At 35.5% G+C, this 17,220-nt stretch overlaps 1 protein-coding gene across 1 annotated transcript in view; it reads left to right on the forward strand.

The window, feature by feature from the left end:
- LOC109257729 (complement factor H-like) overlaps positions 1–17,220 on the forward strand; it is a 37,045-nt gene that overhangs the window by 4,988 nt on the left and 14,837 nt on the right. The window contains exons 5-10 of the mRNA XM_053909483.1: positions 9,437–9,619; positions 11,445–11,618; positions 13,023–13,199; positions 14,254–14,436; positions 14,544–14,726; positions 16,997–17,167. Of these exons, the coding sequence (XP_053765458.1) occupies positions 9,437–9,619; positions 11,445–11,618; positions 13,023–13,199; positions 14,254–14,436; positions 14,544–14,726; positions 16,997–17,167 (1,071 nt within the window). The remainder of the gene's footprint in view (positions 1–9,436; positions 9,620–11,444; positions 11,619–13,022; positions 13,200–14,253; positions 14,437–14,543; positions 14,727–16,996; positions 17,168–17,220) is intronic.

Below are 17,220 nucleotides of genomic sequence, written 5' to 3' on the forward strand. Positions count from 1 at the left end.
CAACTAGAACAAAAAGGAATAAAAGGCATTCAACTCGGTAAGGAAGAAGTAAACCTTTCACTATTTGCACATGACATAATATTTTATACAGAAAACCCAAAAGACTCCACCAAAACGTGCTAGAACTGAAGTGAATTCAGGAAAGCTATAGGATACAAAATCAATGCACAGAAATCTGTTGCATTTCTGTATAACAATAATAAAGTAGCAGAAAGACAAATTAAGAAAACAGTCCCATTTACAATTGCAATAAAAATAATAAACTACCTAGGAATAAACCTAACCAAAGAGGTGACAGATCTGTACTCTGAAAACTATAGAACACTGATAAGAGAAGTTGAAGACAACACAAAGAAAATGGAAAGGCATCCCATGTTCATGGGCTGGAAGAACAAATATCGTTAAAATGTCTACAAAACCCAAAGCAATCTGCACAATCAATGCAACCCCTACCAAAATACCAACGACATTTTTTATAGACCTAGAACAAACAAGCCTAAAATTTGTATGGAACCACAAAAGGCCCTGGTTAGCCAAATCAATCTTGAAAAAGAAAAGCAAAGCTGGAGGCATCATAATTCTGGACTTCAAATTAATATTACAGAGATAGTGATCAAGAGCATATGGTACTGGGGCAGAAATAGACACATAGATCAATGGAACTGAATGGAAAACCCAGAAATAAACCTACAATTATACACTCAATTAATTTTTAACAAAGCTGGATTGAATATCCAGTGGGAAAAAGACATTCTGTTCAACAAACGATGTTGGGGAAACTCCACAGCAACATGCAAAAGAATGAAACTGAACCACTTTCTTACACCATACACAAAAATAAATTCAAACTGGATTAAAGACCTATATGTGAGACCTGAAATTATAAAAATTCCTGGAAGAGAGTACAGGCAGTCACTTCTCTGACATCAGCCACAGCTTTCTAGATAGATCACCTGTGGCAAGGGAAACAAAAGCAAAAAAGAAGAAACTATTGGGACTACATTAAACTACAAAGCTTCTGCACAACAAAGGAAGCAATCAACAGAACTAAAAGGCAACCTATGGAATGGGAGATGATATTTACAAATGACATGTCTGGTAAAGGGTAGTATCCATAATATATAAAGAACTTCTAAAACTCAACACCCCAAAACCTGATAATCCAATGAAAAATGGGTAGAAGACATGAACGGATATTGCTCCAAAGAAGACATACAGATGGGCAATAGACACATGAATGATACTCATTAGCACTTATCATCAGAGAAATACAAACCAAAAAAACAATAAGATGTCACCTCACAGGTGTTGGTGAGGATGTGGAGAAAGGGGTACCCTCTTGCACTGTTGGCAAGAATCCAAACTGGTGCAGCATCTCTGGGAAATAGTATGGAGGTTCCTCAAAAGGTTAAAAATAGAATCGCTGTAATATCCAGCAATCACACTCCTGGGTATTTACCCAAAGAATACAAAAGCACTAATTCAAAGGGATACACGCACCCCTATCTTTATTGCAGCATTATTTGCAATAACCAAGATATGGAAGCAGCCTAAGTGTCTACCAATTGGTGAATAGATAAAGATAAATGGACTGTTATTCAGCCGTAAAAAAGAATGAAATCTTGCCATTTGCAACAACTTGGATGGACTAGACAGTATAATGCTAGGCAAAATAAGTCTGTCAGAGAAAGACAAATACCATATGATTTCAGTCATATGTGGGATTTAAGAAACAAAACAGATGAGCAAAGGGAGGAAATTTGAGAGAGAGAGAGGGACCAAAAAAAAAAAAAAAAAAAAAAAGGCTCTTAAGTGTAGAGAACAATATGATAGTTACCAGAGGGGAGAAAGCGGGCAGAGGGGATGGGTGAAATAGGTGATGGAGATGAAAGAGTATCCTTGTCACTATGAGCACTAGGTGATGTATGGAATTGTTGAATCACTATACTGCATACCTGAAACTAATATAACACTGTATGTCAGCCAACCGGTGTTAAAATGAAAACTTAAATACATACATACATACAGTCAATCTAGAAAAAAAATACAGTACAAAGAATTTTGAAAGCAACAAGAAAGAAAAACCTGCTTCACATACAAAGGCACTTCTGTGGGAGGTGTTTCTAGTAATACATGCCTACAGTAAAAAAAGAAATGATCTCAAATATACAATCAAACTGTATACATCAAAAAGCTAGTAAAAGAAGGGGGTACCTGGGTAGCTGAGTTGGTTGAGTGTCCAACTCTTGATTTCTGCTCAGGCGATGATCCAGGATCATGGGCTTGTACCCCACATAGTGCTCCGCACGTGAGGGTAGAGACTGTTTCAGATTCTCTCTCTCCTACCCCTCCCTACCCTGACTTGTGATGTCTAACAAATAAAATGAAATTTTTTTCATTAAAAAACTTGGAAAAGAAGAAAAAACTAAGCCTAAAATTAGCAGAAAGAAGGAAATAACAGAAATCAGAGCAGAAATATACGAAATAAAGACCAAAAAGTCAACAAAATAGATACCTACCTTTTTCAAAATGTAGACAAAATTGACAAACCTAAGCTGATTAACTAATTAAAACGAGAGACCGCATAAATAAAATAGAAATGAAATTGAAGATATTCAACTGATATCACAGAAATGCAAATGTTCATAAGAGACCACCATAAATGATTACACACTGACAAATTGGATGACAGAGAATGGATAAGTTCCTGGAAATATAAAACTGACAAGACAAAACCATTAAGAAATGGAAAATCTGAACAAACCAGTGACAAGTAACAACACTGAATAATTAATTTAATATATCTCCTCAAAGAAAAGTCTGGGAACAGAAGTATTCACTGGTAATTAACAGAAGATTTAATACCAATTTTTATTTAAAAACTCCAAAATTTTGAGGGAGAGCACTTCCAAAAATAGATTAACTTTAATACCAAAACCAGACAAGGATGCTACAAAAAAAATTATACCCGACATCACTGATAAACATAAATATTGAAATGCTCAACAAAATGTTAACAAACTGAATTCAATAGCACATTAAAAGATTCACACACCATGATGAAGTTGGGTTTATCTATGGGACTCAAGGGTGATTCAACAGATTTAAATCAGTAATATGATATAGCACATTAACAAAATTAAAGGTAAAAATCATATAATCATCCAGATAGATACACAAAAAGCATTTGGCACAATTCAACATCCATTTATGATAAAAACTGACAACAATTAGGTATTGAAGAAATGTACATCAACATAATGAAGACCATAAATAAGAAGCCCATAACTAACATCACATTTGATGAAAAGCTAAAAGCTTTCCCCAAGGATCAGGAAAAATACAAAGATACCCACTCTCATCAGTGTTGAAAAAGGGAAATAAAATGTATCCAAATAAGAAATAAAGAAGTAAAGAGGCACCTGGGTGGCTCAGTCGGTTAAGCGTCCGACTTATGCTCAGGTCATGATCTCACGGTTCGTGGGTTCGAGCCCTACATTGGGTGCTGTGCTGACAGCTCAGAGCCTGGAGCCTGCTTCAGATTCTGTGTCTCATTCTCTCTCTGCCCTCCCCGACTTGTGCTCTGTCTCTCTCTGTCTCTCAAAAATAAATAAATGTAAAACATAAAAATAAAAAATAAATAAAGAAGTAAAATTAGCTCTGTGTGCATATGATGTATTCTTTAGGGAAAACACTAAAGACTCCACAACAACAACAACAACAACAACAACAAAACCTGTTAGAATTAATAAATGAATTCAGTAAAGTTGTAGGATACAAAATCAATATACAAAAATCTGCTGTATTTCTGAACACTAATAATGAACTATCAGAAAGAGAAATTAAAATAAGTTTTCATGAGATGTGGGTGTTACCTAATTCTGGAGGTTTCAAGGGCCAAAAATAATCTTTCAGGAGTAAAATATAGATCAAAGCTAGAGAGATTCTCTTCTATCAGAAAACAAAGTAAAACAATTTTTTGTATATTGTTTCAACTACAAGATGGTTTCCAATTTTAGAGTTAACCCTCAAATGGAAAAAAAAATTGACATTATCAATCGTAAGAATTATTTATAAATTAATTAAAAGTACTATTTTATAAAGATGTGTATGAATGTTATACATACTTATGTAATCCAGAAAACTTAAGGCAGTGGCGTTTAATCCTGAACTCTGTGTTTCAATGCCAATATGATAAATAGGATTTCGCCTTCTGCTGTCAAGAAAACTCCAGTTTTTAGAAATAGTTGTGTGATGTTTACCTATATGGTGTGATTTAAAGTTGTGCAGTGGCCCAACTGCCTTCAGTATCCTCTCTTCTTTGAAATGTAGTAGGGGCACCTGGGTGGCTCCGTAGGTTAGGCATCTGACTCTTGATTTTAGCTCAGGTCATGATCTCACAGTTTGTGGCATTGAGCCCCACAGCAGGCTCTGTGCTGACAACTGGGAGCCAGCTTGGGATCCTCTCTCTCTCTCTCTCTCTCTCTCTCTCTCTCCCTCTCCCTCTCCCTCTCCCTCTCCCTCTCCCTCTCCCTCTCCCTCTCCCTCTCCCTCTCCCTCCCTCCCCCTCTCCCCCTCTCCCCCTCCACTGTTTGCACTCTCTCAAAATAAATAAATGAACATTAAAAAAATAAATTCTATTTTAAAAAAAAGAAAAAAGAAAATGTTTTTTAAAAAAGAAAAAAAGAAATGTATTGATATTACTAGGTTCAACAAACCTGAAATTTATGTGGAATAACAAACACTGTGAATAAATACTTTAGAATAGTAAAATCCAATAGTATTTACTGCAGTTTACTGTGAATCATTGTAAGCTGAAAAGTTCTCTATTACAATTTCAGTGAGGAAAGGTAGAAACGGATGATGAGGGTGAAGAAGGGGACTAAGGAACTCTGGAAGGTGAGGTGGCCCTGGGGAGGGGAGATCTGATGGGTGAAGGTTGACAGTGAGCGCCATGAGAAGGGTCAGAGCAGATGCCCTAGTAGTGTCACAAGAGGCAGAGGTGTGCAACAGCAAGCCTTATTTTTAATGTAGACATATCTAGAGAATCCATATGCTACTCTCCTGCCTGCATATAATGTTAAACTAGAACTGAATTACTAAGTATTGCTGAAATTGTTCTTAGCTGAAACTAAGTCCCCCAATGACACATAAATTAGTAGGTTCTTCATCTTTGGCCTTTGATTGCTAGGGCTTCTGCCAAAGTCTACATCGATCCACTTTTCTTTGCTCAATCCCTCATTGTTCTACAACCTTTGCACTTTTCCTTCATCCCAGTTATGCCTCCCCCCTCACCCCACACACCATCCCCTACCAGTGCAGGATGTAAGATTTTCCCAACCAGTCTATCCTGTGCTCACTTACCTGATGTGCACTTTACCCATATCTTAACAACTTTAACTAGTTTCAGAATATGGTGCATAAATAAGAGATGATGTAATTGAGGTAAAAAGTGCTATATTTTAGGAAAAAATCACAAAAAAAGAACAAAAGGAAAGGGGTAAAAATATTTGAAAGCACTTTTATGTGTTTGGACATTTTAACTGAGAGAGCCAAGTTTCTCAAACCATGTTGACCAAAAATGTAATAGATAGGAAAGTGATTATAGACTTGTTCCTTCAAAGGCTCCCAAAAGCCTTTTTGAACAAAATTAAAATGATTCCTGACTTCAAAATTATGGCATAAATTCAAAATTAAGACATGTAGACAAGAGGTACAATGGAGTTACAGATAGCAGAGTTTCTTGGGTTCATGCAGTAGAGCTTTGAGATCACTGCACATATGTTCTCATGTCTTACCTTTTACATTGGTTACCGTCCACTGTGCTCTTCCCATGGGTTGCCTGCAATCTGCGGATATAATGGAAAGGTTCCAAAAGAGCTTCATATTCATCCATTCATTCTTTCATTCATTTATTTGCCCATCCAATGGTCACTTTTTAAGTGACTGCTAAGTGCCTGCTAAGTGCCAGGCATTAGGACTAGCATTTACCAAAAGGCTATTTAGTGGGGAAAACAAAAGGAATGATTATTGTATTTCATCAACATATTGTATTTTACTATATAAAGCATTGTGATGGAGGCAAGCAAAAGAGAGACTACAGGATCATTTAGAGGAGACAAGAATTCCAAATTGGAATGAAAGTCTGGAGTGGGATTGGGTTGGGGAGTTTGTTTGTAAGAGGTGGAATGAAGAGAGCCAAATCTGTCAGGGTCACGATGGCATCTTGGGTAGGCTTTGAAGGTTAGATGGGAGTCATGGAAATAAGGATGCCAGGGATGAAGACATTCAAGACTGAGGAACATGGCTCCTGGGTGGCTCAGTTGGTTAAGCATCAGACTCTTGATTCAGCTCAGGTCATGATCTCGGTCTTGAGATCAAGTCCCATGTGGAGCTGCACACTGGGAATGGACCCTTCTTAGGATCCACTGATAAATGAATGGATAAGGAAGATATAGATATAGATATAGATATGTGTGTGTGTATATATATATATATACGCACACAATAGAGTATTATTCAGCCATGAGAAAGAAGAAAATCTTGATATTCACAACAACATGGTTGAACCTAGAGGACAATACGTTAAGTGTAATAATCCAGAGATAGCAAATACTTCATGATAAAACTTCTATATGAAATCAAAAAAGAAAAAAGAAAACATCAAATTCATAGAAGCAGAATGTAGAATGGAAGTTCTGTACCGGTGGTGGGTGTGGATGCTGGTCCAAGAGTGTAAGCCTTCAGTTATAAATAATTCTGGAGATCTAATGTACTGCATAATAAGAATCAAAGTAAATAACTGTAAACTATAATCAAATAACAAAGGAAGTCATCAAAAGAGGAGCAAATTGAAACAAACAGATGCAAAACAGAAGACAATTAGCCACATGTTAATAGTAAGTGTTCACCTACCAGTAATTCCTTAAATATACATCATTTAAATTTACCTATTAAAAGGAATGAGTACCTGAATGATTTAAAATAAAATAACCAAGAAATCACTTTAGATTTAAAGACACAATAGGCTAAAGTGAAGGAATGGAAGAAGATATTTCATGCAAATGGCAACCAAAGAATGATGGAGTGACTATACTTCTATCAGAAAAAATAACTGACTTAATCAAACTGTCTCTAGAGACGAAGATCGTTATATAATAATAATAATGAGTCCATTCATCAGGAAAATGGTAACAATTTTCAACAGATGTGGAACCAACATTGGAATTCATAAATATATAAAGCAATATGGACAGATGTGAAGAGGAGAAATTGACAGCAATACAGTAATATTAGGAGACTTTAATACCTCCCTTGGAACAATAAATACAACACAGAAAGGCAAGAAAGAAGTTGAAGAATTGAACCACAATATAAACATTTTTGGACCTAATAGATATATATGGAATTTTCAACCTAACAGTGAAAGAGTACATTCTACTGCACATGAAAGATTGTATATGCTACCTTTTTCAGTCACAATGGGGTAAAACTAGAATGGGAAAATTCACAAATACGTGGAAAGAAAATACACTCTCAAGCAACAATAGGGTCAAAGAGGAAAGAGCAAGAGAATTTTTAAAAATATTTTGAGACAAATAAAAACAAAAACAGTGTAACAAAATTCAGAGATGTTGCAAAAGCCGTGCAAAGAGGGAAATTTTTAATGATAAATGTCTACATTAACAAAGAAGATCAGGGCGCCTGGGTGGCTCCATCAGTTAGTTATGTGTTCAACTCTTGATTTTGACTCAGATCATGATCTCACGATTGGGTTCTTGAGATCAAGCATCGCAGTAGGACTCTGAGCTGACAACACAGAGCCTGCTTGGGTTTCTCTCCCTCTCCCTCTCCCTCTCCCTCTCCCTCTCCCTCTCCCTCTCCCTCTCCCTCTCCCTCTCCCTCTCCCTCTCTCCCTCTCCCTCTCTCCCTCTCTCTCTCTTTGCCTTGCTTGCACATGTGCACTTGTGTGTGTGTGTGTGTGCTCTCTCTCTCTCTCAAAATAAACAAATAAACATAAAAAATTTAGCTTGACATAGCAGATTGTATATAAACAACCTAAGTTTATAGCTCAAGGAACTAGAAAAAGAGCAAACTAAGCCCAAATTTAGAAGAAGGGAGGAAATACTAAAGATTAGAACAGAAATAAATCAAATAATGTGTAAACAAAACACCCTATTCCATCATCTCACTAACACTATTATGTTTTTTCAAATTTATATGTATGTTGGGTTTTGTTTGCTTTTCTTTTTCTGATGATTGATTTTCATTCTGTATTCTTTTCTATTATATGTATAAAACAGTAAAATTTCCTCTCAGACTATGTTATTATCATCTCACAAACTTTCATGTAAAATATTTTTCTTATAATTCAATTCAAAAGATTTAATGTTTTAAAAACAAAAAGATTACAGGCGCATCTGGGTTGCTCAGGGATTAAGCATCCAACTCTGGCTCAGGTCATGATCTCATGGTATGGGAGTTCAAGTCCCACATTGGTCTCTGTGCTGACAGCCCAGAGCCTGGAACGTGCATCAGATTCTGTGTCTCCCTCTCTCTCTGACTCTCCCCCGCTCACACTCTTATCTCCCTCTCTCTCTCAAAAATAAACTTAAAAAAATTTTTTAATAAATAAATAAGATTATGTACTTTACTCCTTATCCTGAGTGTTTAATATTCCTAGTATCCCATTTCCAGTGTACTAGGCACCCCAAGTGAAGGAATAAAATTACCAATTATGAAAAAATATATAGCTCATATTTTCTCTTCTGATTTCTTCTTTATCCATGGGTTATTTAAAAACTAAAGCTGAACTTTGTGAAGACTTTGTACATGACAGAAGTCTTGTTTATTGTTTTAAGTCACGTTACACATAATTTGAGGAATCATCATTTTGGTCTCAGAACATGAAGGAACGTGCTGATCTGTGTCATACTCATTGAACTCCACGTATCCATATGGTTTTAAGCACCCAATTATGATGACAAACATTGCAGATTCTCAGAGTTGTGGTAGCTACGGTGGCAGTTTCTCTGAGATCGTCACCTGATCTCGGATACCCCAATTGAGTACTGGAGTTGCTTAGGAGACCCCGCGTTGGCAATATTTAAAACAAGTGCCTGGAAAGGACCTATTGCCGGTACACCTCTGACACACTGTAGGATTCCAGATCCATTAGACAAACAGATTCATAATAATTTCCTAGAAGGGATTCTGGGTATTCTAAATGTCGCTTCATTCCAAAGAGAAAAAATTAATGAACTATTTTGATTTAGTATCTTTGTCGCTTACTTTTTCTGTCCCAGGAATTTGGATGATTCAGATTTTTCCCGGTTTTCATTTGTAAATGACTCCTTATTTTTGTGTTGTTACAGTGAATCTTTATAAAAATGTTTATTTATATGCTTCTCTTTTCCTTATACTTTCTGCCTTTCAGAAACATGTTCAAAATCAGAGATAACAATTCAAAATGGATTTTTTTCTGAATATGAACCTACATATTCCTTAAATAAAGAAACACAGTATCAATGTAAACCAGGATATGTAACACCAGATGGTAAAACTTCAGGACCCGTTACATGTCTGAAAAGTGGATGGTCACCTCAACCCACATGTATTAGTGAGTAATTTATTATGTTCCTATTCATTATGCTGATGGCTATTGAACAAAAGTTTACTCTAAGTGAATTCTTTTCTGGGGGGAGGGGTTGACATGATTCCCATTTGAAAAGATAAATGAAAACAGATGTAATTTTTTGCCTTTAAGAGTAATCACTTATACAGTGTAGTAGCAGGACATCATTCAGTTTACGTTATTTTCCACTTTATTTTTAAAAAAAATTTTTTTAACGTTTATTTATTTTTGAGACAGAGAGAGACAGAGCATGAACAGGGGAGGGGCAGAAAGAAGAGGGAGACACAAAATCCGAAACAGGCTCCAGGCTCTGAGCAGTCAGCACAGAGCCCGACGCGGGGCTCGAACTCACGGACAATGAGATCATGACCTGAGCTGAAGTCAGACGCTTAACCGACCGAGCCACCCAGGAGCCCCTGTTATTTTCCATTTTAAAATATCCTGTGATTTGGAAACGAGTCAGGGAGCCTTATGTGTATTCTCCTGGAAACTCACTTACTTTTGGCTGGCAAAATATATTTGTGCCTATTCCTGCTTTTAGGTGATCAGACTTTGATGACAGAATCTTTGTTTCTAGACATGAAAGTAATGTTTGTAAGTGAAGATGTGGGTCCATAGTGCAGAATTTTAATTAAAGTATGGAGTTTATGGTTGACATTCCAGGGTAGCCCACTTTAAAAATCCTCTCCTTTAGAAAATGTTCATAAACATCTAGTTAGTGGAGAAGGAATACTGCTAGATGGTGCCAAATACAGCTGTGTTGAAACATTTCCCTGTCCCTGGATGTTTATGAAGATTTCTATGAACAGTTTCCTCAGTTTATCTTATACTCCAAAGCTACACAGTGATAGTTTTGAACCGATATTTACATATTCACTTTAAAGGAAGTGGATATTTGAATATCCATTTGTACTGTTTTCATTTCCTTATTTTTTTCAATTTCCATGCTTACTATGGGCACTAGCCACAAAAAAAAATGATAAAAGTGGCTCCCATATAAAGTCATTTTATACTGAATGTTAGTTAGTTATCCATTGTAATACTTACTATGGAAGAGAAACACACTGTCTCTCTTCACTAGTATAGTTTTGCTTTGTTTTTTAAAGCTTTAAGGTAGCTGGCTCTGTAACACAGCATAAAATTTGAGATGAATTACCTAATCTTTATGAACACACTGTAGCAAAAATTAAAACTTTTAACATTTTACTGTCTTATAACTAATAATAAAAATAGTTATCTCTCCATTCAATCTTGGTAAGTTTAGAAAAATGAACAGCCATTAGGAAAATATTTGGGGAAGAAAATCAGCATGTGAGCTTTAGAAATTATGATGTTTTAAAGTAGAGTTTTATAGAATGTTTAAAAATTTACTTGCATTTTTGAAAACCAATCGTATTCAACTGATCCAGTTTTGTCTGGAATATTTGTCACCTTGCTAGTGAATGTGGCATCTTAGTTCACCAAATTCTATTCCTCTCTGCTAGTTAAAATATGATGCACCTGTAATGGCCTATTTGATTACAAGCATGGCATAAACACATAAGTATAACTGATTGAGAAAAGTGTTCGTAGAAAAATTTTTTCAGAGTGTTTAAGTGATAAGGAAAATGCTGTGTAGAAACATATTTTTTCATTTCGAGTAACTTTGAAGACAGTGATTTATCACTGGTATTCTTAACTTAATATGATACTGAATTTACTAGCACAAGCTACTTGATCAAGGTTTTTTTTACCTCCTTGGGATGAGACTTAATTACATTGTCCATTAAATAATATTAGAATTGAAATCTTCAATTCTGTTATGCATTAGAATCTTGTGAGATGCCAGCATTTGAGAATGCCAAAGCCAAAAGCAGTGGCACGTGGTTTAAACTCAACGACACGTTGGACTATGAATGCCACGATGGATACAAAAGCCAAGATGGGCGCACAGGTTCAATAGTGTGTGGTAATGATGGTTGGTCTCATAAACCAGTATGTTATGGTAAGTACCATTTTTCCAGGTATTTTTTTTTTTCAGGACTAACAAAATTAACAAAACATGTTTAAGATATCCCAATTTGAACAAATTTGCATTATTTAAAGTCATTTTGGGGGCACCTGGGTCGCTCAGTGGGTTGAACCTCAGACTTTGGCTCAGGTCCTGATCTCACAGTTCTCAGGTGTAAGCCCCATGTGGGGCTCTATGCTGACAGTTCAGAGCCTGAAGCCTGCCTCAGATTCTGTGTCTCATTCTCTCTCTCCACTCCTCCCACTCACACTCTGTCTCTCTCTCTCTCAAAAACAAATAATCATCTAAAAATAATTAATTAAGTTTTAAGAAGTCATGATTAAAATCAAGGTGTCTTCTTCTGATTTACTGTAACCTGGGAGAAGAGGGTGTTTGAAAGCCCAAGGACCATTATCTCTCTTTAACACAGTGTTTCCTATGGGCCATATACATGATAGGTTTATAAACAAAGAATATTTTTGTTATTCTAAATGCAGGCTATCATATTATTTAAAACTGGGTTCTTTGAGTGTATGCTATATGAAAACCAAAATTGTAGTTTCTTACAATTTCCTCAGCTATTTTGCTCCTGAGTTTCTGCTTTTACACCTTCTGCCTTGAGTGTTAATTTCTGCAGACCCTGAGAGAAGCTCTTTATTTTAGGAATTTAGCTTATTTTTATTTGGGAATGTCACGAATGTCACAAACTTGACAAATTTGAAGGGATAATTTTACACATTCGTAAATTGAATCAGAATAATCAATAATTTCTTAATAGATAGTATAAAGGTTTAATAAGAATAGATAATTGGGTATTACATAAATACTGAGGATGCCTAGAATATGCCTAACTATTTGGCTTTGAACATGGTTCCTTATTTTGTTTCATTTTTCAGTTTGATTTCTGTACTAATATAATATAATCAATATAAATTAAGCTATTTTAATAGTTTCTTAGAAACTGTTAGAAATGTCTCCTGTGTGTTCTGGTTGTCCAATTATATTTACATTAAACAAAATCCTAATCTTATTTGAGTGCAATTTTAAAAATGTAGCATCAGGGTTTTTTTTTTTAATGTGAAAGAATATGTTTCTGTTTTGGGAGTACAAAATAATATAGCATTTATTTTATAAATGTCAGTTATAAAATCAGATCCAGTGTAAGCAAGTTGACCTTCCAAATACATTTTCAGGGTACATATGTTGCTCTTCAATGCCTTAATATTTCTCAGGGTCCCCTATGAATTTAGAGGGCGTAGAAAACCTAATATGTAAAATTTTCTGTGGCTCCTCTGTATAAGCAGTACCCAGCACCTCATTTTTATACGACACATATAAAATTTACTTTGCCAATGATTAATTTTATATTCTCACCAAATTATTTGAACATTTTTATAGAAATAGAATGCAAGATTCCTGAAATAGAAGATAACTTAAATACTCAGCCCAAAGAAGACAAATATAGAGTCGGAGATGTGTTGAAATTCTTCTGCAGACAAAGACTTAAAAGAGTTGGACCAGATTCAGTTCAGTGTTACGACTTTGGATGGTCCCCTAATCTTCCAACATGTAAAGGTGAATATTTATCTTCTAATTGCTACAACAAGAAATAGGATTTTTGAAACCAACATTTTTATGTTTTTGTTTCTCTCACGCTTAATTTTCTGTTGGCTTCAAGTGTGTGTGTCTGTAATCTAATTCATTAAGCCAGGACATGTGTTGGGTAGTAGATATCTCAGATTTTCTTATTTAAGAAATTAATCTCCACTTGTTTCTTGAAATATATAGTGGTAAAAGGCTAAAGATTTACACGATGTGAAGAGAAACCAGAGTATGATGTATGTAGTGGTAATAGCCATAGATACATGTGTTATGCCTTAATGTTTGTTACTTTTCCTTTTGACTACAATTCCACTATTAATATTGGACACTTGGTATGGCATGGGCCTTCCCTCAACCTTCATCGAGTGTCTAAACAATATTCAAGCAATTTATAGTTAATTCAGTCCATTCAATCACATGTATGTCTTAACCAAAGTTAAAATATGTTGATAAAATGCTAGCCTCAAATGATGACTTTTTTTTCAAACAGTTTTGATAAACTTTTTCCATGGCATATGAATATTGTTAACATTTACATGACCATATTTATTAATTGGTTTGCATACATCTCTAGAATATCTAGATTATTAAACATGTTTTCTGGGTTTCAATATACTTCCAATATACTAGTTCAGTGTAATTAACAGTACTGGGTTGCGGTGCCTGGGTGGCTCAGTTGGTTGAGCATCTGAATCCTGATTTCAGCTCAGGTCATGATCCCTGGGTCATGGGATCGAGCCCCATGTCGGGTTCCATGCTGAACATATAGAGCCTGCTTAAGATTCTCACTCTGTCTCTTTCTCCTCTCCCTTCTTATCTTCTATCTCTCTTTCTAAAATAATAATTTTGAAAAAAGAACTGGGAAACATGTTTCTTGTTTAAGCACTATTTGTTTTTCATTGCTTAAGAAGGCGATAATAAAGTACATTACAAATAACACAAATTAAAGAAAAAACTCTCCATTTTATTGTTTTTTAAGTTGTGAAATAGGTAATTTGATCATTATTTACACATTTTTCTACTGTAGAGCAAACAAAACAGTGTTCTCCACCTCCTCAACTCCTTAACGGGAAAGTTAAAGAAACACAGAAAGAAAACTACGAACACAACGATTTGGTGGAATATGTGTGCAATCCTAGATTTCTGATGAAGGGTTTTAATAAAATTCAGTGTGTTGATGGACAGTGGACAGACTTGCCTATTTGTATTGGTAATGTATAAAATATATTCATATTTAAAATAAACCAACCTTTTATATTTATAGAAACACATAAATTACATTTTATAAGTAAACATATTTTTCTGAAATTTTCACAGAGGTGGAGACTACATGTGGAGATATACCAGAACTTAATTATGGCTGCGCTGTTCAGACTTCTAACCCTCCCTATCACCATGGAGATTCAGTGGAGTTCAATTGCAGAGAAGGATTCACAATGATTGGACAGAAATCAATTACATGTATAAGTGGATCATGGACCCAACTTCCTCAGTGCATTGGTGAGAAGACCCTTCTCAAATAGACGGTCAATGAAATGTAATATTTTTATTGTAAAAACTGTATCTGCAAACATAGTTTTGACATTTATATATATGCTTGAAAATGTCAGGTCTTAAATTATAATGATTGCTTATCATCTACAAAGGAAAAATATAAACTAGCAAGAGAGTCTGATCACCCTTTCTATCCCTGAAATTAACATGCTTTTTAAGTGTGAAGCTAAATTTTACTTACAGTTATTCATATGATTTAAATCTGAGTATTAATCGCCAGGAAAATAGAAGCATATTTGTATAAATCCCATTTTCATTTTACGCGGCACTCTTGTTTTCAGGCCCTGGAAAACAGACAGTGTCAAGAAAGTGCCCACTTGCTACATCCCTATAGGAATCTTGCCTCTCTCAAAGCTTCTAAGGATTTCCCAGTCTGTTTCAAATGCGGCAGCAAGCATTTAATGTGCCAAAGGGTGGGTGAGCTGCAGACCCTCTGGGGTCGCAGTATAAGGCAGTCAAAGGAGGCAGTCAGGGTGGGGCCAGGAAACAAACCTGATTGTTGGACTTCACTCTGGTTGATGTACGTGCATCATCCTGACCTTTGGATGACCAAGTCTTTGATGACTAGCTGGGAAAATATTGGGGGCCCTTTTCCTTTTTCCCTTGGAATGAGTTCTTTCCTACAGTTTTCTTGGGTCCTACATTCGAAGAGAGTCCTGGATGTCCAATCTTACTTATTCACCAGATGTCTAGGCATTAATTGTTCCAAGGAGAAGGTAGGGCTTAGGCTCATGTTCCATGAGAGCAGAGATTGACACCTGTTTTGTTCACGATGTATTCCCAATATACAAAGGACTGGTGAACACACAGCAGACATGAAATAGGAGTTTGTTGAATGAACCATTAGGTTTTGTTGCTTTTTAATCCTTACATTTTTGCTAGACACATTCCCATGAGAAGTATTGCCAGTCCTACAAGACCAAATTTCATCTTTGTCCTCTTCTATCTCCACAAACGATTTCCCCTCATTTTATATGGGGGAAAACCCAAGGTTGTAACAGGCATGAAAACTCTCAACTTTTCACTCTTATACTAAAACATCTATTTCATTTATTAGTCTTTTTAGATCTCAGAGTTTGCCTTTCCAAGGTTAATCTTCGACCTATCTTCAAGTTTACCATAATCCACTTTTAACTATCATAGACCTTACTCCAATTTTCTCCTCTCGATGTTGATTTTGTACCTCTAGCTAGTCTAGCTTTTCACTCTTCTCAAAATGTTTATTTTCTCGTAAGAATCAAGGAACTTCTTTCAGAAACCAGTCAATCATAGGACCATGACAACACCCACTACCACTCCTTTTGACTATGGGTGAGTTACTATCACCTGAAGAAAACCTTGTTTTCTCTTCCTCAACACTGAGGACAAGCCCTAAAACCAGAATTTATTTTCAGCCTCTAGTGTGTTTTGAATTATTCCCCTTTGTTTTATTTTTTATTGTATTACAAAATCATTACTTCTTTGGGCACTTATTAAAAAATCCAAAGACCTACATCAATTGATATTTTATCAGCTTGACAAAGTACTCCGGGCTGCATTGAATTTTTGAAGTATGTAGTTGTATAAAAAGTTGTTATACTTGTATTAGAGTAAACAAAATTGACTCTTGCAATATTATTGAATTATAGGTTGACCTGATGTACAAAATAGTTTTTCAAAGATTGGAAGAGTATATACAGTAAGCAGGTCGTGACTTGAAGCACCCAATTTCTTAGTCCAAGTATTTGTCCCATTTTAGTGATCATGCAAAAGATCTGCTTAAGTGTTCACATTTTACGTAATACATTTTAGATGTGCTTATTAAATTACCATAAGTGAAAAAATATATTCATTTTTTTGAAACACGATATTTAAACTAGCAGCTTCATATATTCTATTTCTACAGATAAATAGGAGACCAAATTTAACCAGGTGATGACTGTTCAGTGTGTAAATCATCCAAAAAAGTGAGCCTCTTAATGCTTTTCTAATCCCCAAAGTGCAGGCTGTATTTATGGCAGACATTATCTCTGAAATTTCAAAGCCTGGACACAGGACTTATGTTGAGACATAATAAATAGCCCATCACATGCAATATGATCAGGAATGACTTGGTTGGTGGGACTTATGGGCATAAATTCTAATTTCGATATACTATTGAGTCTAAGCTATTGTTCTGCATTAACTGCTTTGATTCTTATAAGTAGTCTTTTCAAGGCAATATTTTCATTTTCTAGCAACAGATGAACTTCAGAAGTGTAAATACAGCTTAACTATACGTGACGTAAATCCATTTAAGACCGAATTTGATCATAATGAGAACATAAATTACAAATGTAGAGGAAAATTAGAACAGAAACACTCAACGTGCATAAATGGAAGATGGGATCCTGAACTAACCTGCACAGGTAAGCTCTTGTTTATAGTACTTTCAAAATCTTATTCTATTTCTTCCGAACTT

The sequence above is a fragment of the Panthera pardus genome, unplaced genomic scaffold (assembly GCF_024362965.1).
Source record: "Panthera pardus isolate Hobbes unplaced genomic scaffold, ASM2436296v1 HiC_scaffold_21, whole genome shotgun sequence".
NCBI classification, from domain to species: domain Eukaryota; kingdom Metazoa; phylum Chordata; class Mammalia; order Carnivora; family Felidae; genus Panthera; species Panthera pardus.